The 25,463-nt window shown below is 44.9% G+C and overlaps 1 protein-coding gene across 5 annotated transcripts in view; it reads right to left on the bottom strand.

The window, feature by feature from the left end:
• The window catches only part of gdpd5b (glycerophosphodiester phosphodiesterase domain containing 5b), a 250,916-nt gene that overhangs the window by 83,275 nt on the left and 142,178 nt on the right, over positions 1 to 25,463 (bottom strand). For all 5 annotated transcript variants that reach the window (XM_043692480.2, XM_043692479.2, XM_087988435.1 and 2 more), the window contains 4 exons: positions 22,906 to 22,965; positions 16,657 to 16,755; positions 15,193 to 15,286; positions 13,923 to 14,068 (listed from right to left, as the gene is read on the bottom strand). In XM_043692480.2, the coding sequence (XP_043548415.2) occupies positions 13,923 to 14,068; positions 15,193 to 15,286; positions 16,657 to 16,755; positions 22,906 to 22,965 (399 nt within the window). The remainder of the gene's footprint in view (positions 1 to 13,922; positions 14,069 to 15,192; positions 15,287 to 16,656; positions 16,756 to 22,905; positions 22,966 to 25,463) is intronic.

Genomic DNA, 25,463 nt, shown 5'->3' with positions numbered 1-25,463 from the left:
GGCAATTTATGTGCACTTCTTTCAAGTTAGACTAGAGTACTGACCGCTCTCAGTGTCTCTATACTGTACACACACTGACTGAGCACACACTGGGTGCCTCATGTGTGGTACATCTCATAACCTCTCTTCCCATCTCCTGACTCCCTTCCCAGGCCCTCGCCTCCCGCCCATTCCTCCCAGCCACCAATCTGATTCATTCCTCCCATTGACCAACCAGGTTGTGTTTTCGCCTATCCCCACTTCACCACCCTGCCCCCACCACCCACTTTATCTGCAGTTCCCATTACACCCACCCCCAGTCCTGAAGACGGGTTACACCTGAAACATTGACTTCTCCACTTCCTGATGCTGCCTGGCTTGCTGTGTTCTTCCAGCCACCAGCTTGTCCACTTTGGATTCCAGCATCTGCAGTTTTTTTTGTCTGTAACCAAGTACATCTCTACTCAATCTCTAGAGTGTCCCAGAGATTCTAATCATTTGCCATTCTAAAGTACCACCTTGTTGTAATATACCACACTGACATCTCTGTCCTTGGCCTGTTACAGTGCTCCAGCAATACCTAAAGCAAGACGGTAGAACGTCACCTCATCTTCCAGTTAGGCACTTCACAGCCTTAGAGAGTCATACAGCATGGAAACAGACCCTTCGTTCTGACTAGTCCATGTCTCCCACGACCCCAAACTAAACTATTCCCACCTGCCTGCATTTGACCCATATCCCACCAAACATTTCCTATTCACGTACTCGACACAGAGTTCCATAATTTCAGGCTGTTCACTTTGCCACACCCTCACCTCCACCTAGTTTATTCCCCCCCCCGAGAAATGTCAGTCTTCAAATTTCTCATCTTTTTGCTTTGGATTGTAGATATCGTCCACCCTGTAATCCTGTGGAACTCTCCAAGATCCTGGCCAATGATTATCCCACAATCAATGTGAGAAAAAGCAAGGACAGTCACTATTCCACTGGTGGGAGCTGGCCAGACTCAGAATGGGCCGCAAGGTTTCCTAATGAAGGGCTTATGCCCGAAACACCGATTCTCCTGCTCCTCGGATGCTGCCTGACCGGCTGTGCTTTCCCAGCAACACACTCTCGACTCTGATCCCCAGTACCTGCAATCCTCACTTTCTGCTAGGTTTCCATGCCTACTACAGCGATCACACTTCAATAGCACTTCAAATAGGTGGAAGAGCATTTTGTAGTGTCCTGAGGATGGGAACAGGGCTAGATTAATGCAAGTATGCCTTGTAAATATCCCTCGAAAGCCTTCCTATTCACGTACCCATCCAGATGCCTTTTAAATGTTGTAATTATACCAGCTTCAACCACTTCGTCTTGCAGTTCATTCCATACACACACCACCCCCTGTGTGAAAAAGCTGCCTCAAGGTCCCTTTTATATCTTTCCCCTTTCACCTTAAACCTATGCCCTCTAGCTCTTGACTCCCCTATCCTGGGAAAAAAACCTTGGCTCTTCAGCCTATGATGCAGTTTGAGCTATTTGATTTACAAGAGAATAATAGACTATTCATGGCACAGTTTTCCAGCATTCCTGTTTTTGTTTGTTTTCCAGCGTCCAAAGTATTTTAGTTTTGTCGCTTAAAAATGTAGTACTCAAACTGACCACTTGATGGGGCAAGGTGACAACATGTAAAATATGATTTGGTGATGATTAGATGAGATTAGGTTCCCTACAGTGTGGAAACAGGCCCTTCGGCCCAACAAGTCCACACCGACCCTCCAAAGAGCAACCCACCCAGACCCATTCCCCTACACCTAACGCTATGGAGAATTTAGCATGGCCAATTCACCTGACCTGCACATCTTTGGACTGTGGGAGGAAAACAGAGCACCCGGAGGAAACCCACGCAGACACGGGGAGAACGTGCAAACTCCACACAGTCAGTTGCCCGAAGCGGGAATTGAACCCGGGTCCCTACCATGATAGTTTCACTTCTTGGCATCATGGTATTCGAACAGATGAAAGACTCAATAGACAACCAAGGTATTTTTCAATGTATAATTTCAGTTACATCACGCTACGTTTTAGTGATAAATTCTGTGCCTTACAATTGTGTCCTCCACAAACACCTGATGAAGGAGCGAAGCTCCGAAAGCTAATGTACTTCCAATTAAACCTGTTGGACTATAACCTGGTGTTGTGTGAATTTAAACATGCAAAATAGATTTAATCAAAAATCGGAGATTAAATCCAATCAGAGATTTTCTGTACTGTGGATATATTTGCCTATTTCTCTGGAAGATACCCATACTCTCAATTCTTTATCACTCACTTTATAGGACAGTGCGGAAGGAACGGTACTCAGTAACTTAAACCCTGCCATCACTGACTTGCGAATCGTTAATGGGGAAAGTGTAGAGAGAGCTTTACACTCTAACCGTGTGCTGCCCCTGTCTCGGGAGTATTTGATGGGGTGGGGGCAGACAGTGTTGAGGGGGCTCTAATTCTGTGCTGTCCCTGTTCTGAGTTTATTTTGTGGGGACAGGGTAGAAGGAGCTTTACTCTGCATCTAAACCCCGTGCTGTCCCTGTCCTGGGAGTGTTTAATGTGGACAGTATAGAGGGAGCTTTACTCTGTATCCAACCCTGTGGCTGTGTCCTGGGAATGTTTATGGGGACAGTTGAGAAGGAGCTTTACTCTGTTTCTAACCTGCGCTGTAATTGTTCAATATATGCCAACTATTATATGACTTGTTCTACTTTCCAACAGTGAAAGCCTCTTCCTGCTTATTGCATTTAACTAATATCCTACCAGTAAAATAATGTATCGCCTGTCTGCTGCTAACAAAAACACATGTTAAAAAGAGACTGTAGAATTATTGCATTTTATTTATCATATTTATGGAGGACAGACAATTAAACAATCTCTCCCTTGTCCCTGAGAGATTGTGTTCTCAGTCAGGGTACAGTTTGTATCCTGGTGAACAGTGCCTCCTGGTGAACAGTGCCACAGATTCCCTACAGTGTGGAAACAGGCCCTTCAGCCCAACAAGTCCACACTGACCCTCCGAAGGGTAACCCACCCAAGACCCATTCCCCTACTCTACATTTACCCCTGACTAATGCAACTAACCTACACATCCCTGAACACTGTGCGCAATTTAGCATAGTCAATCCACCTGACCTGCACATCTTTGTGACCGTGGAGGAAACCGGAGCACCTGGACGAAACCCATGCAGACATGGGGAGAATGTGTAAGCTCCACACAGACAGTTGCCCGAAACGGGAATTGAACCCGGGTCCCTGACGCTGTGAGGCAGCAGTGCTAACCACTGAGCCACTGTGCTGCCCCCATGGATTCCCACTACCTGAGCTCAATCTTATGAGCTTACTAGAGTGCAAAGACCTATGTAAATTTAAGGCATCTGTCAAAAACAAATCCTGCCTCCTATCTTTTTTAATATAAGGACATAGAAAGCTAGAGAAACTCAGCAGGTCTGGCAGCATCTAGATTAGATTACATTAGATTACATTACAGTGTGGAAACAGGCCCTTCAGCCCAACAAGTCCACACCGACCCGCCGAAGCGTAACCCACCCATACCCCTACATTTAGCCCTTACCTAACACTACGGGCAATTTAGCATGGCCAATTCACCAGACCTGCACATCTTTTGTGATTGTGGGAGGAAACCGGAGCACCCGGAGGAAACCCACGCAGACACGGGGAGAACGTGCAAACTCCACACAGTCAGTCGCCTGAGGCGGGAATTGAACCCGGGTCTCAAGCGCTGTGAGGCAGCAGTGCTAACCACTGTGCCACCCACCGTGCCTCCACATCTGTGGAGAAAGAAACAGAGTTAACGTTTACAACATTTAAGAGGCATCCAGATGGTTCAATTAAAAAAGGAAGGGTGTAGAGGGATATGGACTGAATAATGGCAGACGGTTTATTTTTTAGTTTAAATCGGGCACAATGATCGGCGCAGGCTTGGAGGGCCGAAGGGCCTGTTCCTGTGCTGTACTTCTCTTTTGTTCTTTCGAGTCTGATGTGATTTCTTTAATCATGAAGTGAAGTCACACTGAACTCGAAACATTAACGCTGCTTCTGTCTCCACACACTCTGCCAGACCTGCTGAGTTTCTCCAGCAATTTGCATTTTCATTTCAGATTTCTAGCATCTGCAGTGCACGGCATTAAGTTTGAAGACAATTCTTAATGCCCCAAGCATTATTGAAGAAATGATTTGGAATCCACTGGGTTTCTCCTTCTCAAATAATAAATGTAATATCTAAAAATGTGACTCTATGCCAGGAGGGAGGAGATGGGAGTATAAGGGATGATGATAAGGGAAGCATGTTGTGACATTGCTGTCACTTTAAAAAGGTTATTTTGTGCTTTTGTTTGAAGAGAGGTTGTAAAGGCAGAGGTGCAGAAGTGTCTACTTTAACAATGGAGGGGGAGTGGCCAGTTTTCCCAGTGTAGATTTCTTCTAGACTGTAGGAGTTACAAGATGTAAGAGTCCAGAGGAGTTGCAACCTTCAGTAAAGGATTCCTCTGACTTTGACATCTCTCTCTGGATGTTGTTCCCTCCTGCCTGTGAGAATCTGTGTTTGAACTTATCTTTCTGCCATGGGATGTGTTCATAGGATGCTGCTGCATTGGAAAAGCTAATAAGTAATAATTACTATATCGGGTTAAGTTTTCCAATTGTTAATTTACTCTAAATTCTTCTTTTGTTGGTGTTTCTACTGCAGCGTTTAAATAAATTCTGTTTTGCTCAAAGCCAAGTGGTTTGACCGGCTGCATCACACCTTGAACACCCACTTCACATCTGCTTTTAAATTAAGGAGGTGGTTAGGGTCCTCCTTAAAATATTCTGAGGGGGGTGGGGGGTGGGGGAGGGGGAGGGGGTCTGACCTGGCCCATAAAAACGTGCTGTCAAATTGAATAGAGGAATAAGGCAGCTTTGGTCCAGCTGAACTACATAGGGTTCACCTGACCAACATCCCGGTTTCTACCTGAGCTCAACCAGTGAACCTGACAGTTTACCACTAGATGGAGCACTTCCCTCAAACAAACAAATACCCAATAAAGCAAGTCTTGCATTTCCGTGGCACCTTTAGTAACCTCGGTGTCCTTCACTGTCATGTCATGTTAGGAAATAGGGAATGTGGCAGCCAATTTGCACATCCTCACAACAAAAATCAGATATTGACCAAATACAGAGGAAGCTCGATTAGCCGAATATCAATTATCCAAATTTCGGATTATCCAAAGAAAATCTCAAGGTCTCAACAGAAACATTGATCGTGTCTTTTGTTTACAGTGATTAACAGTGAATTTAGCTTAATGAAATGCTGCCGAGAACAATCCTGGACATTGATGGGAGCCCAGGCACCGTCTCCAAATGACTGACCCATCTTGTTTGGATAATCGAGGTTCCTATATTATCTGTTTCACCAACGTCAAAGTCATAAGAAATACGAACAGGAGTAGGCCATTTGGCCTGTTCTGTCATTCAGCAGAATCACAGCTAATCTGACATTCCTAATGTCTTGTTTTCTACCCTTTCCCCATAACCCTCAATTCCCAACTGATAGGGAATCTCTTGATCTCAGACTTAAATATACACAGGGACTCTGCTCCCACAGCTCACTGTGTGGCAAGGAGCTCCAAAGCCTCTCAACCCTCAGAAGAAATTCCTCCCCATCTCAGTTTGAAATTGGTGCCCCTTTATTCTGAGACTGCGCCCTCTGGTCCTGGACTCTCCCTTGAGGTGAAACATCCTATCGACATTGACCCTGTCAAGCCCCTTAAGAATCTAATAAGTTTTAATGAGATCACCTCTCATTCTTCTAAACTCATTCACCAAGGGAGAAATATTAGTTGATTTGGAGTCAGAGATGCACAGCATGGAAACAGACCCTTCGGTCCAACCCGTCCATGTTGACCAGATATCCCAACCCAATCTAGTCCCACCTGCCAGCACCCAGCCCATATCCCCCGAAACCCTTCCTATTCATATACCTATCCAGATGCCTTTTAAATGTTGCAATTCTGCTTGCCTCCACCCCTTCCTCTGGCAGCTCATTCCACGTGCACAGCACCCTATGCGTGAAACAGTTGCCCCTTAGGTCTCTTTTATATCTTTCCCCTCTCACCCTAAACCTATGCCCTCTAGTTTTGGTCTCACCCACCCCAGGGAGAAGACCTGGTCTATTTATCCTATCCATGCCCCTCATAATTTTATAAACCTCTATAAGGTCACCCCTCAGCCTCCAACCCTCCAGGGAAAACAGCCCCAGCCTATATAACTCCCTATTACTGAGAAAACAGACATACTGTCCAATCTTTTCTTCTTACATTCATCAGAACAGTCTCAAGAATACCACATTTTGAAAGGGAATACCAATTAATCCTTTGCGAAAATGATCAGACAAGTGGACCTTCATTGCTGGAAATATTGCCATGTAGAATGCACTGAAGTACAGTTACAAACGAAAGCGGTGGGTAACTGCTGAGTACAAGACAAAACCTTGGCAAAATGCCTCTTTTTTTTTTTAACCAAAACCCTAGGTCTGTATACTGACACTTAAAGTTGAAAATTAGGGCATTAAGTGGAATGACTTTAAGTGAATCATTGCTTCCCATTGGAATCCATGTTAAAATCAGAATTAGGTTCCTGCGGACAATATTTTGCTCAGTAAAAACAATGCACAAATTGATAAATGTGTGTGCAGTACTGTGTGTTCCTAGCTGAAAAACTTGACAAACAAAATAAGTACGTAATAAACACTTGATGGTTAGGTACTTGAGAAGCTTTCTCAGCAGAAAAAAAAATTACTTTCCCATTTGTCAACAAAACACTTTTAAATTAAAATATATCCAAACACAAGAAACATGATATAAATGTGGTTACCATAGAATTATTAATGGTGATTTCTATTAAGCAACTGTCCCTTAACCTTTAAGATTTGATTTAATACTGTCACATGTACTGAGGGACAGTGAAAAGACTGTGAAAGCATGTCTCTAATGCTTTACTGGCAGATTGTACTGTACAAGCGCATCAGGGTAACAGAACAGACTGCAGTATACAATGTTACAGATGCCGAGAAGGTGCAGAGAGAGATCAATATTAACGTGGAAGAGGTTCATTCAAAAGTCTGATTCAAAAATTACACAACACCACGTTATAGTCCAAAAGGTACAAGCTTTCGGAGTGGTGCTCCTTCATCAGGTAGCTAGTGGAGCAGGATCATAGGACACAGAATTTATAGTAAAAGATCAAAGTGATGCAATGTATTGAACAATACTAGATTGCTGTTAAGTCTTTTCTTTTAGAATAGTCTTTTGATCATTTACTATGCACTTGCCACAATCTAGTCCACTGCACAGTCCAATCTGTGATCTTTTACTGTGAATTCTAAGTCCTATGATCCTGTCCCACTGGCTACCTGATGAAGAAGCAGCGCTCCGAAAGCTTGTACTTCCAAATAAACCTGTTCCAATCTGTAAGCTGATTTTTAACTTTATCCACCCCAATCTAACAACAGCTCCTCCGCATCAAAAGTCTGATAACAGCGGGGAAGAAGCTGTTCTTAAATCTGCTCATAGAGGTATACAAAATTTTATATCTCCTTCAGGTAGAAGGGGTCTCTGTTTCACATCTCATTATAAAATGGCATCTGACTGTGGACCTCCCTCAGTGGGATAGCATTTTCTCTTTCCTGATGTTTAAATGCTCAGTCTCTGGTTTGGAACTTGGCCATTCAACCATCTGGCTCAGATCCAAAAGTCTGTTCCAAAAAAATCCTAAATGGAGGGATTATAGCACAGGAGAGCCCTTGGCCTATCAGGTAGGACAATCATCCAACAGAAATAATGATGATTAATCCTTTTAATCAATACTGTAGGTTCTGACTCACTATTCTATGTGGAAATATTTCTGAATTGTCCCATTCATTCAATAAAAAACCAAATGAACTGCAGACACTGTAAATCAGAAACAAAAACAGAAATTGCTGGAAAAGCTCAGCAGGTCTGGCAGCATTGGTGGAGAGAAATCAGAGTTAATGTTTCGTGTTGAGTGACCCTTCCTCAGACCTGATGGTAGCTACGAAAATGTCGGGGTAAGGAGTAAACAATAGGTGGGGATAGAGCTGAAAGAGACAGAAGGGAAATTGGATAGACTTCACAAAGGAATGTATAATGATCTGGCTGGGAGAGGGAATAGCTGTTAATGGAGACCGTTAGTGACTAACAATGGGTTGTGTGTAATGGCAGGTTATGTGATGATGAGGCCTGGTGTATGGGGTAGGGAGCTAGGACATGGAGAGTTCAGGCCCAAAAATTATTGAACTCAATATGGAGTCCAGAGGGCTGCAGCGTCCCCAAGTGGAAAATGAGGTGCTGTTCTTCCAGCTTACGCCGAGCTTCACTGGAGCACTGCAGGAAGCCCGAGACAGAGACGTTGGCCTGGGAACAGGGTGGGGTGTTGAAGTGGCAGGCAACTGGAAGCTCAGGGTCATTTTTGTGGACAGAATGTAGGTGTCCCATGAAGCAGTCACCCAGTCTATGCTTCATTTCTCCAGTGTAGAGGAGACCACATGGTGAGCAGTGAGTGCAGTTCACGAGATTGTGGGAAGTGCTGGTAAAGGGCCATTTCACCTGGAAGGTGCGTTTGGGCCCTTGGATACTGAGGAGGGAGGAGGCAAATTGTAGGAGTTACATCTTCTGCGATTGCAGGGGAAGGTGCTGTAGGGGTGTGGGGGTGGTGTTGGGAGTAAAGGAAGAGAGGATCAGAGTGTCCCGGAGGGTACGGTCCCTGTAGAAGGGTAGGTAGGGGAATGTGTGTCTGGTGGTGGCATCCTATTGGAGGTGGTGGAAATGGTGGGTAATGATCTTCTGGATGTGGATGTTGGTGGGATGGTAGGTAAGGACAAGGGGAACTCTATCGCTGTTTTGGGTGGGGGGGGGGTGGTTAGCGGGTAGAGAGGGAGTGAGGGCCGAAGTGTGGGAGATGGGTCAGAGCTGGTTGAGGGCCCTGTTCCATTCATTCATCTTGTCTTGTTATCTAGGCATCAACTGTTGGAAGAATTTCTTGGCAGATAACCTGTTGAAGCTGTTATGGGTTTTGAAAGTCATTTGTTTGATAAGTCACTTTAAAGTACTCAGGTGACTGAAGCAGCAAGATCCTACAGACGATCGCATGGGTGATGGAGTTGGTCCAAGACTAAAAACTTGGATGTTTACAGTACAGAAGGAGGCTGTTCGGCCCATTCTGTCTGCCCTGGTCAATAACCAAGGAGGAGATCTTTGGCAAGACCAAACACAGACTGGGTGGCTGCTTTGTGGAACATCTCTGCTCAGTCCATTGGAAGGAGTTTGACCTCCCACTTGTTTCCCATTTCCAAAAACCCCTTCACTCCCGCTCTAACATTTCTGCTCACGGCCTTCTGTAATGTTCCAAAGAAGCACAACATAAGGTCCAGGCTTGAGCTTCTCCCACATCCTTACTCCAACCCCCTCACACCAGGCCTTGTTAGCACATCATCTGCTGTTCCACATGACCCATTGCTAGCCAATAATAGGCCCCATTAGCTATTCATTCTCCCAGGCTGACCACTATCCACTCCTTTGTCTGTCCAACTGTTCTTCTCTCTTTGCTCTCTATCTCCACCTATCATTTACTCCTCCTCCACCTCCCCCCCCAACACCCTATATTTTCTTGATAAAAGCCAACTTTATTGTAGTTACAAAAACAGAAGTTGCTGGAAAAGCTCAGCAGGTCTGGCAGCATCCGTGAAGAGAAATCAGAGTTAATGTTTCGGGTCCAGTGACCCCTCCTCACCGAACCCAAAACGTTAACCGATTTCTCTTCACATATGCTGCCAGACCTGCTGAGCTTTTCCAGCAACTTCTGTTTTTGTTTCTGATTTACAGCATCCCCAGCTCTTCTGGTTTTTATTATCGTGGTTACCATGAGTTCTGAGGAAGGGTCACTGGAGCAGAAACGTTAACTCTGATTTTTCTTTACAGATGCTGCCGGACTTGCTGAGCAGCTTCAGTTTTTGTGAGGTCCAGCAACACCATCTCATTTTCCTCAAGGCACTTCACAGCCTCAAGGTGTCAACATTGAATTCAAAAACTTCAGAAAATGTCCACATCTTACCTGTTCTTCAGTTTCCTTTCATTCCCCTCACAGGTCCCATAACCAAACTCACCCAAAACCACTGCCTTGTTTACTTCACACTTAGTAGCAAGGACTAACTCTCTCCCTTTCGATTTACACCTTTCTTTTCTCCACCATTAACAACATCTTTGTATTTTATATTCTGCCTGTACATAGTCTCCTCTCTCTCTCACACACAGCATAAAGACCATCATTCCCCAGCCTCTTTCAGTTCTGAAGCAGAGTCACACCCGACTAGAAATGTCAACTCCGTTTCTTCAGAGAATCCCCACAGTGTGGAAGCAGGCCATTTGGCTCATCCAGTCCACACCAACCCTCTGAAGAGCATTCCACCCAGACCCAGACCCCTACCCTATCCCTGCAACCTGCATTTTGCATAGCTAACCCATGTAACCTGTACATCCCTGGACACTACGGGCAATTTGGCATGGCCCAATCCACCCTAGCCTGCACACCTCTGGACTGTGGGAGGAAACCGGAGCACCCAGAGGAAACCCATGCAGACACAGGGAGAACGTCCACGAGGGTGGAATCGAACCCAGGTCTCTGGCGCCATGAACCAGCCGTGCTAACCACTGAGCCACAGATGCTGTCAGGCCTGCCGAATTTCTCCAGTCCTCTTTGCATTTGTTCAATATCAAGGAGGACCTGATGGGCTGAGTGGCCAACATCTGCTCACTTTCGGAGAGGAGAGGGGAGCAATGAGAGACTGCAGTGAGGAGAGTGATTCCTTGAAGCAATTAAATTACATTTATGCTAATTTTGAGACTCTCAAATAAAGCGAAGTGTGAAAACGGTTTGCAGAAATAATGAGAAACAAATACAAAAGCTGTGCTTGCGTCAGCCACTTATAAACACATTATGTTTGAGCCCAAATATGACATATGTACATGAATGTCCTGGTGATGGTTTAGGTGTCCTGTTACCATAACGACACTACCACTCAGTCAGAGCCCTGGAATACAATGCTAGTCTAATTTTGACTCATCACGCCGTCCTCAAATAAATTTTCCGATGCATCCATTCTCGTTTCTCCCAAGGATCTTCTGACAAAAGGTTGGATATTCACAAATTACCAACCACCCTTCAACCTACACACACTCACACACACAAAAGAACTGAGCGAATATAATGCGCACTGCTGAGAAATCAGGCTGTTGGACTGTACTCAACACCTGCTCCCACAAACACACAGTGCAAACAAACCCATCGATATTTCTCACAAGAGAATGTGAGCCAGGGTAGATGGGAACTTCATTTAATCATAAGACATAGGAGCAGAAATTAGGCCATTCAGCCCATTGAGTCTGCTCTGCCATTCAATCCTGGCCGATAAGTTTCTTAACCCCATTCTCCCACTTTCTCTTCATGACCCTTGCTCCCCTTGATACTCGAGAACCTATCTACCTCCGTCTTAAATATACTCAATGACCTGGCCTCCACAGCCTTCTGTGGCAGTGAGTTACATAGATTCACCACTCTCTGGCTGAAGTTTCTCCGTTCTAAAAGGGTCTTCCGTTTACTCTAAGGAGGGGGGGGGAGAAGAGAGAGAGAGAGGGGGGGAGAGAAGAGAGAGAGAGGGGGGGAGAGAAGAGAGAGAGAGGGGGGGAGAGAAGAGAGAGAGAGGCGGGGGGTGAAGAGGCGGGGGGTGAAGAGGCGGGGGGTGAAGAGGCGGGGGGTGAAGGGAAGGGGGGTGAAGGGAAGGGGGGTGAAGGGAAGGGGGGTGAAGGGAAGGGGGGGGAAGAGGGGGAAGAGGGGGGAGAAGGGGGGAGAAGGGGGGAGAAGGGGGGAGAAGGGGGGAGAAGGGGGGAAAAGAGAGGCGGGGGAAAGAGAGGTGGGGGGGACATCAGACATTGTCTTATTGAATGGTAGAGCAGGCTCAAGAGGCCTAATTCTGTTTCTGTCTCTAATTCTCATTGCGTAAAAATAATTTAAAAATAACACATTAAGACATAGGAGCAGAAGTAGGCCACTCAGCCCCTCACCTCTATCCTAGTAATGGGCTCATCTTCACTGTGAACTCTGTTTTCACCACTTGATTCTCATATTCTTGGAGACCAGTTGGTCTAATCTTGAGTAGACTGAACAATAGAGCTATTAGAGAATGGAAGATGTTCAGAATCCTCTCCAATTTCTTGTGTTAGTGCTAAATTGCCAACACTTTCTCAGAGACCAGTTAGAGGAACTAGCTTCTTAGCATTTGCCTCATTTCATCCGTGTTTATGCTGATCCACCTGAATGACCTGCGATCCCTTGGATAGATTCACTGCCAGCAATTCTTTTTGCTTCTAAGAGTCTAGCTACTGATATCAGAATACGCAAATGGCATCTTATGCAAGGGTAAGACTCAGTCTTAATTGTCAATTATGCATTATTTAATAGCTAAAATAAAATGAAGAACTGCAGATGCTGAAGGGGGGGTCACCGGATTCCAAATGTGACCTAAAACAGAAATTGCTGGAAAAGCTCAGCAGGTCTGGCAGCATCTGTGGAAAGAAATCAGACTTAACGTTTCGGGTGGAGTGACCCTTCCTCAGAACTGGAGTCCAAATGTGAATTCGCTTACTCTCCACCGAGGACTTGCTGAGTTTCTCCAGCAATTTCTGTTTTTATTACTGAATAGTTAGTCACATTGCGTCTGAGATCATGATGGCGTCTTGCCAGATATCAGTCTCAACTAGAGAGTAAGTTCACATCACTACAGCTCTCTCAGAGTAACCAACACCAAAGGCAGGACGGAATAATGAATAGTTCTTCATATCCTGAAGTTTGGGGCTTACTTTGAGATGTCAGTTAATCCTTTAAAAGGTCCTAGCTACCTTAAAGCAATACTGTTAAATCCTTTAAGACCGAGGTACTTTGCAATACTGTTAATTCTTCTGCATTTCAGATGTATAGTCTCAGTCCACACAGCTGGTTTTCTCATTCATTCACAGAATGTGTCTCACTGGCCTAGACAGTTTTTATCGTCCATCCCAAGTTGCCCATAGGGCAGTAAAGAGTCAACCACATCACTGTGCGTCTGGAGTCACATGTAGGCCAGACCAGGTAAGGATGGCAGTTTCCTACCCTGAAGGACGTTGGTGAACTAGTTGGGGTTTTCCAACAATTGACAATGGATTCCTGGTCATCATTAGACTCTTAATTCCAGATATTAATCAAATTCAAATTCCTTTGCCATTGGCGGGATTCAAACCCAGGTTCCTAGGACATGACCTGGCTTTCTGACTTAACAGTCAGAGTGATAATACAACAAGACCATCACGCCTCCCCAGGCCGCAACCTCTGGTTCACTTCCCACTGGGAAAATCCGCAGCAACTTGCTGCTGCTATTTGGGCCGGAAGGCGGATGAGAAATCCTGTGGAAAAATTCCACGCATGAGGAGCCGTCCCTAGCATTTACTGCTAATGTCACACTGAGACGTGATTCAGCCATCGGTCCCACCGCACAAGTCTAGCATCAGGTGAGGAACTGAAAGTACTTCCCAATTACTAAACCCCCACCCTCGAGGTTCCACCTCCATCACCCGGCCCAGAGGTCTTTCCCTATTGGCTCAAACGACCCATTCTACACGTCGATCATCAATGATGTGGATGGAAAGGTCTTGCTCCACCCCACACTTGCCTAGGCCAATCTATTGAAACAGCGTTGGCGATGTCTCACCAACTTGGCTGACTATACTTTCCCACTTGGTAACATGGAACCGCGTAGAAATTTACATTGCAGGCCATTCAGCCCATCAACATTCTTAGTGGCTACATACCATCGGCACACCCCTGTTTCCAATGACGGCTGGCCTCCGGCTCAAATCCTCCCTCTTCATGATACAGGGAGAGTAGATGATCAGAGGAACCAGGTAAAGTGCTATTAACAATCCAAGATATACGAGGAGTAGAAAAGTCTGAAAAACTGAAAGCAAATGGGTGAAAATTATTAGCAAGTGAGACAGAAAAGATGTTTGAGTCTAAACAGATGCTGATTAAAACAAAGGACCGAGGCTTTACTGGGTCAGTCATAACAATTTAAATGTTCTCTGTTATGAGCATGAGCTTATTGTTACGTTTTTGTACCCAGGTACTTGTACCTATAGCTGGGTAGCACAGTGGCTCAGTAGCTAGCACTGCTGCCTCACAGCACCAGGGACCCGGGTTCGATTCCAGCCTTGGGCGACTATCAGGTGAATTGCCCATCATGTTAGGTGCATTAATCAGAGGGAAATGGGTCTGGGTGGGTTACTCTTCGGAGGGGTGGCGTGGACTGGTTGGGCCGAATGGCCTGTTTCCACAGTGTAGGGAATCTAATCTAACATAAGATGGTGCCGAGTGTGGCAACGTTGAAAATGTCTCACTGTACTCCTGTACCTGAGCACACGTGACAATACAATCTAAATCTAAATCTAAGAGATTACACCTATAAGCTACTGTTCCGCAGACAATTGGCAGGTCTCCGCCATCAGCCTAGTAGAAATGGCAGCATATTCATAAAATTGCCTTATTTTACATTATTTGTTCATCAAATGTGTTATGGAGAGTTAAGGCTACACTGAACAGCAAAAGGAATGTTTTAAATGAGATTTTTATTCGTGCATTGCCACCCAACACCTATGGCCCAGAAAAGGAGGAGTTGATATCTTGAAGTCTCATTTCTCCTACTTGGAAAGAGTTGTTCAATTGTAAAAGATATCCCATTTCTCCATTCTGCCTCTATTTGCTCTCTTGCTCTTTACCTAGTCTGTCTTTATCTCACTTTACTTCTCTTTCAGCTTCCGACATAAGCAATTCACCTCATTTCAGCCTCTGCTCCCTCCTTGTTGACAATGACAGGCGACTGTTCCCATTTTTCAGAGACACCCCAAGTACCCATTGCCTTCATTGAGCCGTTAGCATCTTGCAACTCCCTGCAAAGTTAAAAGGTGAGGATCTAACTCCTGAGACACGTGACAAGAGGGGAAATCTGTTCCAGCAACACCTGGAGAGATTGGGCGCCAGGACAATGAACCCAGATGTACAAAGGATGAACAGGCAACTACGTACCAACTCTGTCTGATCGAGCAAACTGCCCAGCAATGAGCCAGGCCAATATCGTAGCAGCAGCAACTGCACCGATGTGCAGGAAAGGTGCCGTAGCCTGTTTGAGGGGAAATAGAACAAAATGTATCAATCTCATGGTGCTCCTTCTTTCTTTTTCTGTCAATCTTCAAGGCAGCAGTTGATAGAGAGCTGGAGTGCCCTGCACACAGTGGAGGAAGATTCAAAAAGAACTTGCAGAAGAAAAATGGATAAATAATTGAAGGTAAAATCTACGCAGAGAGTGGGGACGAACAGGTGTGGCCTCTCGAGGACATAATCGGCTGAAATAAAAGCAAACTTTATGTGGAGATTGGAAACACACAGGGGAAAGTTGCTGACATGCTGGGAGCTGACAGCATCCATGGACAGTGGAAGCAGATTTCAACGAGCTCGCATGGGACAGACAAAATGAATGGCCTCTTTCCCTGTCCAATCGTTCTCCGATTCTCTGAAAGCCATCCATCGGTAAACCACCAAATGCAAAATGAAACGGGGAAATGATGAACAGAGTGTAGCAAACAGAGGGTGGACGTGGGACAGTGAAATGACTCATGATACAGAGCAATCCAGGTCAGTGCTCTAGAGACATTGTCTCAAATCCACAGCCGTGGTCCAATTTGAAGTCAATGAATAAATCTGGAATCGAAGGGATCTTGTGGCCCAGTGGTCATGTCCACACCTCTGAGCCAGTAAGCCTCACATATATACAAGAGGCAGCTGGATGTGGCTTCTGTGGCTTAAGGCATCAAGGGGTATGGAGAGAAAATGGGAGTGGGAGAATGAAATTGCATCATCAGCCATGATAGTATTGAATGGTGGTGCAGGCTCAATGGGCAGAATGGCCTACTCCTGCACCTATTTTCTATGGTTCAAGCCTCAGCTGCTCCAAAGGCATGTCATGACATCTCTGAATGAGTCAATTCAAAAAATGGAATTAATAGCCAGCTGTATGGTAAAACCCCATCTGACTCACTAGTCTCCAATAGGAAAGGACATCTGTCATCCTTACCTGGTCTGGCACACGTCACTCCAGACCCATAGCAATATCGAGGATTCTTAACTGCCTTGTGAAATGGACTGAGCAAGCCCCTCAGTGCAAGGACACTTTGGAGGGGCACGGGTTCAAATCTATCCATGGCAGATGGTAAACTTTGCTCTCACCAAAGATCTGGAACAAAAAGCAACCCTAATAGCGACCATGTAGGCCAGTGTCAATTAAATCTACCTCGTTAAGAAAGGAAACCTGCAATCCTGACTTGATCTGGCTTGGATGGGACTCCAGCCCACAAGCAAGATAGTTGACTCTTAGCTGTCCTCTGGGCAATTAGGGATGGTCATCCAGCATTACCCACACCCCACAAATAAATGAGAGTCAATGCTGACTTTGGAAGAAAAGAGAGAGAAAGGAACCAGATCATGAATACTTACTTGGAACGATATGAGAATAATATCCCATTCTTCATTCCACAACTGATTAACGGAGATCACGGCGACGAGAATAGCCACCAGTACCACTGTTAGCCCAACCTAGGGGAATGAGCAGAAGTTAGTGACTTGCATCAAATCCCATTGGTGCTCTATACAATCAAGGCACGGACAGTTTGAAAGTGCAGGCTTCTGCAGGGTATTTGGATGAAGTTTAGGCAGCGGCAGCACAGTTTTCTCAAGTACTGAGCCATGCAAGTTTCAGGAATCGAGGAAAAGGAGGAAGAGGCCATTCAGCCCATCCAGTTCCTTCCAGAATTCCACAAGAAGATCACTGATCTGTCCCTCAACTGGAACCTTTGATCCCCTGACTCAATTTAAAAAAAAATAAAACCATCAATTTCCGTCTTGAAGATATCAGCTCCCAACATCCACAGACTTTACAAATTTGAATAGAGGGTTTGAGTTATAAGGAGGGGAAGGATAGACTGGGACTTTATCCACTGGTGCACAGGAGGTTGCGGGATGACCTTATAGAGGTTTATAAAATCGTGAGGAGTGTAGATAAGATGAATAGCAAGTGTCCTTTCCCCAGGGTGGGCGGTGTAGTTCAAAACGAGATGGCAAAATGTTAAGGCGAGAGGAGAAGGATTTTAAAATGACATGAGCGGGCAACTTTTTTTTTTTAACAGTGGTGTGTGTGTGTGGAATGAACTTCCAAAAGAAGTGGAGGATGTGGGAACAGTTACAATCTTTAAAAGACATTTAGATACGTACATGAATATGAAAGATTTGGAGGGATATGGGACAAGTGCAGGCAGGTGGGACTGGTTGGACCAAAGGCTTTACTTACATGCCGGGTGACAATAGGTGCAGGAGTAGGCCATTCTGCCCTTCGAGCCTGCACCATCATTCATTATGATCATGGCTGATCATCCTCAATCAGTATCCTGTTCCTACCTTATCTCCATAACCCTTGATTCCACTATCCTGGAGAGCTCTATCCAACTCTTTCTTAAACGAAGCCAGAGACTGGGCCTCCACTGCCTTCTGGGGCAGAGCATTCCACACACCCACCACTTTCTGGGTGAAGAGGTTTCTCCTCATCTCTGTCCTAAATTACCTACCCCTTATTTTAAGCTGTGTCCTCTGGTTCGGGACTCACCCATCAGCAGAAACATGTTTTCTGCCTCCAGAGTGTCCAATCCTTTAATAATCTTATATGTCTCAATCAGATCCCCTCTCAGTCTTCTAAACTCAAGGGTATACAAGCCCAGTCGCTCCAAACTTTCAACATAAGATAGTCCCGCCATTCCAGGAATTGACCTCATGAATCTATGCTGCACTCCCTCAATAGCCAGAATGTCTTTCCTCAAATTTGGAGACTCTAAATGAAACCGTTTTCAGAGAGACTGGGAGCAGCATCTAAGGTTTTTCAAAGTTTATTGAGAGAGAAAAGGTAGCTGAGGTCAAAAGAAATGGATTTGTCCTATACAGAAAATTAAATCAATTTGAATTCTGACCTAACTAGCAACACCCACATCCTATGTATAAATGAATAAAAGGCAAACTTGCTGAGTTATTATTTTGTTCTGCGTTTCACAGTCAGAGAGAAGGATAGAGGAACAGAAATAGGAAGAAAGTCCAAAACTAATCAAGGCAAATAATTACAAGGATTGAATAAGATTAAAACCAGCGGATGGAGAAAATATAGAGACTTATGATCAGCAGGTCATTAGGACCTGGTCCATTCAATCCCAGAGTTACTACACAAAGCTGTGTCATCGAGTCTGACAGGAACTTCAATCGGAAAGCGAACCTAAATGGGTGCAACCTGCCTCCTAAAAAGGATGGGGAAGGGGCGGCGGGGCGAGCACGCGAGGGGGGACGGGGCGAGCGCGCGAGGGGGGACGGGGAGAGAGGGAGAGCGAGAGAGGGAGAGCGAGAGAGAAAGGAGAGAGACACAAACAAACAGTATGTGTGTGTGAGAGAGAGAGAGAGAGAGTGAGGAAGAGCGAGGAAGGAAAGAAAAGAAGAGAGAGAGAAGAGACACACGCACAAAGAGTTTGTGAGAGACAGAGACAGACAGAGCCCACTTTTGGTGGACCCAAATGCTGATGGGCCTATTATTCTGAACATTTACTCTGTTCTTTTCAGGGTTCAAGAAAGGATTACAGAACCTGGTGCCTTTGATTCCTTGAACTGTTTTTTTGACAAACAGGGGTCATACAACCTTGCAAAATAGGAGCAGCAGTAGACCATTCAGCCCCTTAAGTCTGCCCTATAAGAACGTGACTGATCTGCCCTGGGTGTCAGCTCCTGATCGCCCTCAACTCCCTGATCTTTCAGCAAATCAATCAATCTCCTCTTTAAATACCTTTAGTGATTGGAATTCTCTGCCCAGAGACAATTATCCTTAGAGGAAATTCCATCACATCTCTGTTTTAAATGAATGTCCTTTATTCTATAACCGTGTCCCCTGGTCTGACATTCATCCATTGAAAAGGACGATGGAGCCCCATTACTCTGATGCACTTAGCAGAAGGCTTAAGCTAATTACTTGGGATTTTTCAAGTGGGATCCATGTGACATGAATACAGCCACCATTGGGAGAAAGTTAAAAATCACACAACACCAGGTTATAGTCCAACAGGTTTAATTGGAAGCACACTAGCTTTCGGAGTGACGCTCCTTCATCAGGTGATAGTGGAGGGCTCGATCGTAACACAGAATTTATAGCAAAAATTTGCAGTGTGATGTAACAGAAATTATACATTCAAACATTGACTGTCTGTTAAGCCTTTCATCTGTTAGAATACAGTGATAGTTTCACTTCTTTCATGTGTAAATCACAAAACCTTTCTTTGAAAGTTGCATTCTCGGGTTAGCTGTTAGTTGAAACTTTATTGCTGGAACAGCACAGCAGGTCAGGCAGCATCCAGGGAACAGGAGATTCGACGTTTCGGGCACAGGCCCTTCTTCAGGAATTAGCTGTTAACAATGGTGATAGCTAGACAATATGTTGAAGGTGTGGGCCCCCTGTGTTCTCTGTCTATGCCATGATGTTTAGATTGATTCTAATCTAAAAAGTGAGATTATAGGGAGATTTTCTTATATAGTCATGTCTTTTTTAACCTTAAAAATATGCCCTCTAGTCTTCAAACCCCCAACCCTAGGGAAAAGACACCTATCATTCACTTTATCTGTGTCCCTCATGATTTTATAAACCTCTATAAGGTCACTCCTCAACCTCCTACGCTCCAGTGAAAAAAGTCTCAGCCTATCTAGCCTCTCCTTATAACTCAAACCCTCCATTCAGGGCAACATCCTGGTAAATCTCTCCTGAACCCTCTATGTTAATAACATCCTTGCTTTAAGCAGAGCGACCAGAAATACACACAGTACTCCAGAAGGGGCCTCACCAACACCCTGTACAATTTCAGTATCACGCCCCCAACTCCTATCCTCAAGGATCTGAGCATTGAAGGCAAGTGTGCTAAATGCCTTTTAACACCCTGTCCACGTGTCACGCAAACTTTAAAGAATGATGATTGTTCTTGACATCTTCTGAACAAATTACATATGAAGATCCCAGTGACAACTTCCCATGTTAAGTGACACCCCTCTACACATGCCATGATGGCAACCGGCTGAAGATCGTTAAGAAGGTGGAATATGATGTGGGGAAATGGGATGTTCTGCACTTTGGCAGATAGAATAGAAGAGCTGAATATTATTTAAATGGAGAAAGACTGCAGAGGGATTGGGGCATTCTTTGATCAACCATACAAAGCCAGCATCCAAGTTCAGTGGGTAATGGGGAAGGCATCTCGATCCTTCTGTTTTCATTCTGCTCCGTAATTTTATTTCATTTATTTTATTTATTTTTCTTATATATTTTTCTCATTGTTCTGTACCTCTTATTTCTTGATTGTCTCTTTTCTTTTGCTCCCCACTCTATCATCCTTTTCCTCTCCTCTTCCCCCTTTGCTACCCTTCTCCCGTTTTCCATTTTGCCTCGGCTTCACCCCTCCCCGCCATATTTTGTCACATAGCACTGGCTTCAGCCTTGGTCATTCACAGCTCCTAATCTCCCTATAATCTCTCTATGCACTGTCATTATCACCTCTTCATTGCTACCTTTGCTTCTCAAGCCATGACTCACCTTCTCTCAGCTTAATATAAATACCTCCCTATTTCTCCTTTTTTTTTTAGCTTTGACAAAAGGTCAGTTAGACTCGAAACATCAGCTCTTTTCTCTCCTTACAGATGCTGCCAGACCTGCTGAGATTTTCCACCATTTTCTTTTTCGGTTTAAGATTCCAGCGTTTGCAGTAATTTGCTTTAATTATCAGGCAAATGGAATGTTGGCCTTTATCTCAAAGGTAATGGAGTATAAAGATAGGGCCATTTCGATAACAATGTACAAGGCACCAGTCAAACCACAGTGGGAATACGGCAAAGAATTTTGGCCAACTTATCTAAGGAAAGATACACTGACATTGGAGGCAGTCCAGAGAAGGTTCACTTAGCAATGCCAGGTATGGAGGGACTGTAGATTGGGCCTGAACAAATTGGAGTTTACAAGATTGCATCAAGAGTAGTTCTATTTGTCATTTCTACCATATATGACTGATACAGTAAAAATGAGACAATGTTCCTCCAGGACCAAAGTGCTGCATGAACAACAACACCACAAATTACACAACGTAATAATAAATGAACATTAATAAAAAAAATTGTTTTAGCAGTAACTCAAAGTCTTGCAATGAATTTCAGATGGAATAAAGTCTGATCATAGAGTGTTCAGGTGGCCTTATTTGACTTATTGTAGTCACATGTACCAGAGTACAGTGAAAAACTTTGTTTTGTGAGCAGTACAGACAGACCACAACAAGGACGTACAGATCATCGGGTACTTAGACAGAATGAGGCATACAGGGTTACAGCTGCACAGAGCAAGATCAACATTAGCAAGACAAATTTTTACAGGCTTAGAATTTAGGTTTAAAAGTGTTGAACAATCATAAGAAATGTGAGAATAAGATCCACGGTAGGGAGCTCACAAAGAGTCACCCAGTCTCAGTGCCATCTTGAATCCAAGGACCTTATTAAAACATACAAGAGTCTTAGGGGAGTTGACAGGGTGGATGTGGAAAGGTTGTTTACCCTTGGGGGGAGAGTCTGGGACCAGAGGGCATCATCTCAGAATAAGGGGTCACCCATCGAAGAAAGAGATGAGGAGGCATTTCTTCTCTCCGAGGGGAGTGGATCTGTGGATTTTTTTTTTATATACAGCAGAGCTAGGTCATTCAGTACATTCAAGGCAGAGAAAGACAGATGACTAAACAGTAAGGGAAGTGAGTATTATGGGGAAGAGACGGGTAACTGGAGTTGAGGATTACCAGACCAGCCATGATCTCACTGAATGGCCTATTTTCAGCCTTATACCTTATTGTCTAACCTTCTGACGCAGAGGTCAGAAGGCTACTAACTACCCACAGGAGAGGGATGCACACACAAAGCAGAACCTAAGTCAGTTCTGTGTTAGACACTAATGGGGTCCATTGTGTAGCCCCTCTTAGTCCATTGGCAAACCACCAAGGAGAAATCATAAACCAGTATCTTATGGCACAGAATAGAGGCCATTCAGGCCACGACGCCAGTACCAGCTCTTTGGAAGAGCTATCCAATTAGCCTCATTCTCCTCCCCATTCTAACCCTCCCATTAGCTAACAGCTCCAGTTATTGCAAATGTCACCAGACCAGTACAGTGCGTGAAGAAAACAAAACAAGAAGTGAGTCACTGTTCAAAACAATCAGGGAGGTAAGAGCCATACAAATTAGGAGCCAGAGTAGGCCATTCAGCCCCTCAGGCCCACCGCATCCCATAAAAGTCATGGCTAACACCATTACTCCTCATTCCCAAAACCTTTCTCTCCTCTCACTTACCAATAATCTATTTCCCTCTGCCTTAAAATACATTCAAAGTCTTCCATCGCAATTTAAGGAAGGGAGTTCCAAACACACTCAGGCCTCTGTGAGGAAAGACTTCCCGCAGCATAAATAGTTTCCTCCTTACTTGTAAACTCTTACCGCCTAGTCCTAGATTCTCCCACAAGAGGAAACATCCTTTCCACATCCACCCGGTCGTGTCCCCTCAGGATCTTCTGCGTTTCGATCAAATTGCCTCCTGCTCTTCTGAACTCCAGTGAAAACAAAAAGTGACCTGTCCAAATTTCTCACACTTACCTTGTGCAGCCAGTGCAAGTTCATCTGTTGCCCCACCGCAATGTGGCATAACGCTAAAATCTAAAAGAGTACACATTGCATTAGTCAGTGGAATCACAGAAACATGCAGCACAGAAAGGGATCCCCAGTCAGCCCAGTGCCTAACCTGGCTCTTTGAATATTACAGTACACCGCACCTTGCTGCAGCATCCAATCATCTCTCATTGGAGCACCCACCATTTGCACCTGATCCTGTACACCCCCACTCTGCACCACCATCTCAAAACTGTCCCAGGCAAACTACGCCAGCCCTCAATGTTGGTCTGGACATGTGTGTACTTCCAGAGCTAAGCGGGTGATCAAGGCTGATGAAGGCCTCCAGCCTGAAATGTCGATTTTCCTGCTCCTCAGATGCTGCCTGACCTGCTGTGCTTTTCCAGCAACACACTCTCAACTCTGGTCTCCAGTATCTGTAAACCTCACTGTCTCTTAAGTGGGTGGTCAGCCTGTTTTGCAGCTTTCTGTGATGCAGGGTGAAAAGTTAAGCCAGCTCATTACCATCGGGTGGAGTGAGTGTTATCATGGTAACGTTCCTGGACTAGCAATGCTCAGGGCACACGAGCTCAAATCCCAACATGGCAGCTGGTAGAATTAAATTCACTCAATAAGTCTGGAATCTCATTCATCATGACAACATCAACTCTCATCAATTGTCGTAAATAAACCCATTTGGCTCACCACTGTCTATTAGGCGATAAGATACAGAGCAGACTTAGGCCATTCAGCCATCAAGTGTGCTCCACCGTTTGATCATATCTGATACATTTCCCAACCATATTCCTCTCCCTTCTCTCTGTAACCCTTGATCCCCTGACTAATCAATAACCTATCTCCATCTTAAATATATCCCATGACTTGGCTTCCACAGCCCTCTGTAGCAATGAGTTCCACAGATTCCCCAGTCTCTGGCTGAAGAGATTCCTCCTCATCTCAGTTCTAAAGGATGGTCCCTTCACTCTGAGGCTGTGCCCTCGGGTCCTAGTCTCTCCTACTGGTGGAAACATCTTCTCCATATCCACTCTGTCCAGACCTCTCAGTATTTTGTAAATTTCAATCAGATCCCTCTCCTCATCCTTCAAAACTCCATCGAGTACTGACCCAGAGTCCTCAACTGCTCCTCATTTGACAAACTCTTCATCCTTGGGATCATTCGTGTAAACCTCCTCTGGACCCCCTGCAATGCCAGCACATCCTTCCATAAATACAAGACCCAAAACTGCTCTCACTATTCCAAATGTGATCTGAACAGAGCCCTATACAGTCTCAGCAATACGTCTCTGCTCTTGTATTCTAGCCCTGTTAAAATTTATACTAACATTGTATTTGCTTGCCTGACTGCCACTTGAACCTGCATGTTGACCTGAAGAGAATCATGTACTAGTACTCGATTCCTTTGTGCTTCAGATTTCCAAAGCCTTTCCCCAAATAGAAAATAGAGTCCACCTGTATTCTTCCTACCAAAGTGCATTACCTCGCACTTTTCCATATTGTATTCCATTTGCTACCTCGTTGCCCACTCTCCCAGTCTGTCCAAGTCCTTCTACAGCCTCCCCACTTCCTCAACATTACCCATTCCTCCACCTGTCTTTGTGTCATCAGCAAACTTAGCAACAAAGCTGTCAGTTCTTTCGTCCAGATTATTAATGTAGATCGTGAATAGTTGTGCTCCCAATACTGACCCCTGCAGAACTTTATTAGTCACTGGCTGCCATCCTGAAAATGATCCCTTTATTCCCACTCTCTACCTTCTGCCAGTCAGCTAATCCTCTATCCATGCCAGTACCTTGCCCCTGACACCACGTGCTCTTATCTTATTTAACATACTTCTACAAGGCACCTCGTCAAAGTCTTCCGTAAATCCAAATAGATCACTTCCACTGGCTCTCCTTTGTCTAACTTGCTCACTAGCTCCTCAAAGAATTCTAACAGATTTGTCAGGCATGACCACCCAGTGACAAAGCCATGCTGACTCAACTTTATTTTATCTCACACTCCACAATCTCATGCTTAATAATGGACTCCAAATTCTTACTAACAATCAAGGGCAGGCAAACCAGCCTATATTTCCTGTCTTCTGCCTCCCTCCCTTCTTTAACAGGGGTGTTACATTAGCCATTTTCCAGTCCTCTGGGACCCTACTCCAGTGATTCCTGAAAGATCAGCACCAATACCTCTACAATCCCCTCAGCTATCTCCTTCAGAACTCTGGGGGTGTAGTCCATCTGGTTCACGTGATCTATCCACCTTCAGACCTTTCAGCTCCCCAGCACCTTCCCCTTAGTGATGGCCACTACACTCACTTCTGCCCCCAACCTCTCGAAGTTCTGTTTGCTGCTGGTGTCTTCCACTGTGTCTTTAAGAATCATGGTATCCCTATGGTGTGGAAGTAGGCCACTTAGCCCACTGAGTCCCTCCAAAGAGTAACCTACCCAGATCCATCCCCCTACCCCATCCTTGTAACCCTGCATTTCTCATGGCTAATCCACCCAGCCTGCACATCGCCGGACACCACTGGCAAT

Source organism: Chiloscyllium plagiosum, unplaced genomic scaffold (assembly GCF_037043375.1).
Source record: "Chiloscyllium plagiosum isolate Xiang-an unplaced genomic scaffold, Cpla_swu_hap1 HiC_scaffold_6, whole genome shotgun sequence".
Taxonomy (NCBI): Eukaryota; Metazoa; Chordata; class Chondrichthyes; order Orectolobiformes; family Hemiscylliidae; genus Chiloscyllium; species Chiloscyllium plagiosum.
This window is presented reverse-complemented; position numbering and strand designations above follow the sequence as displayed.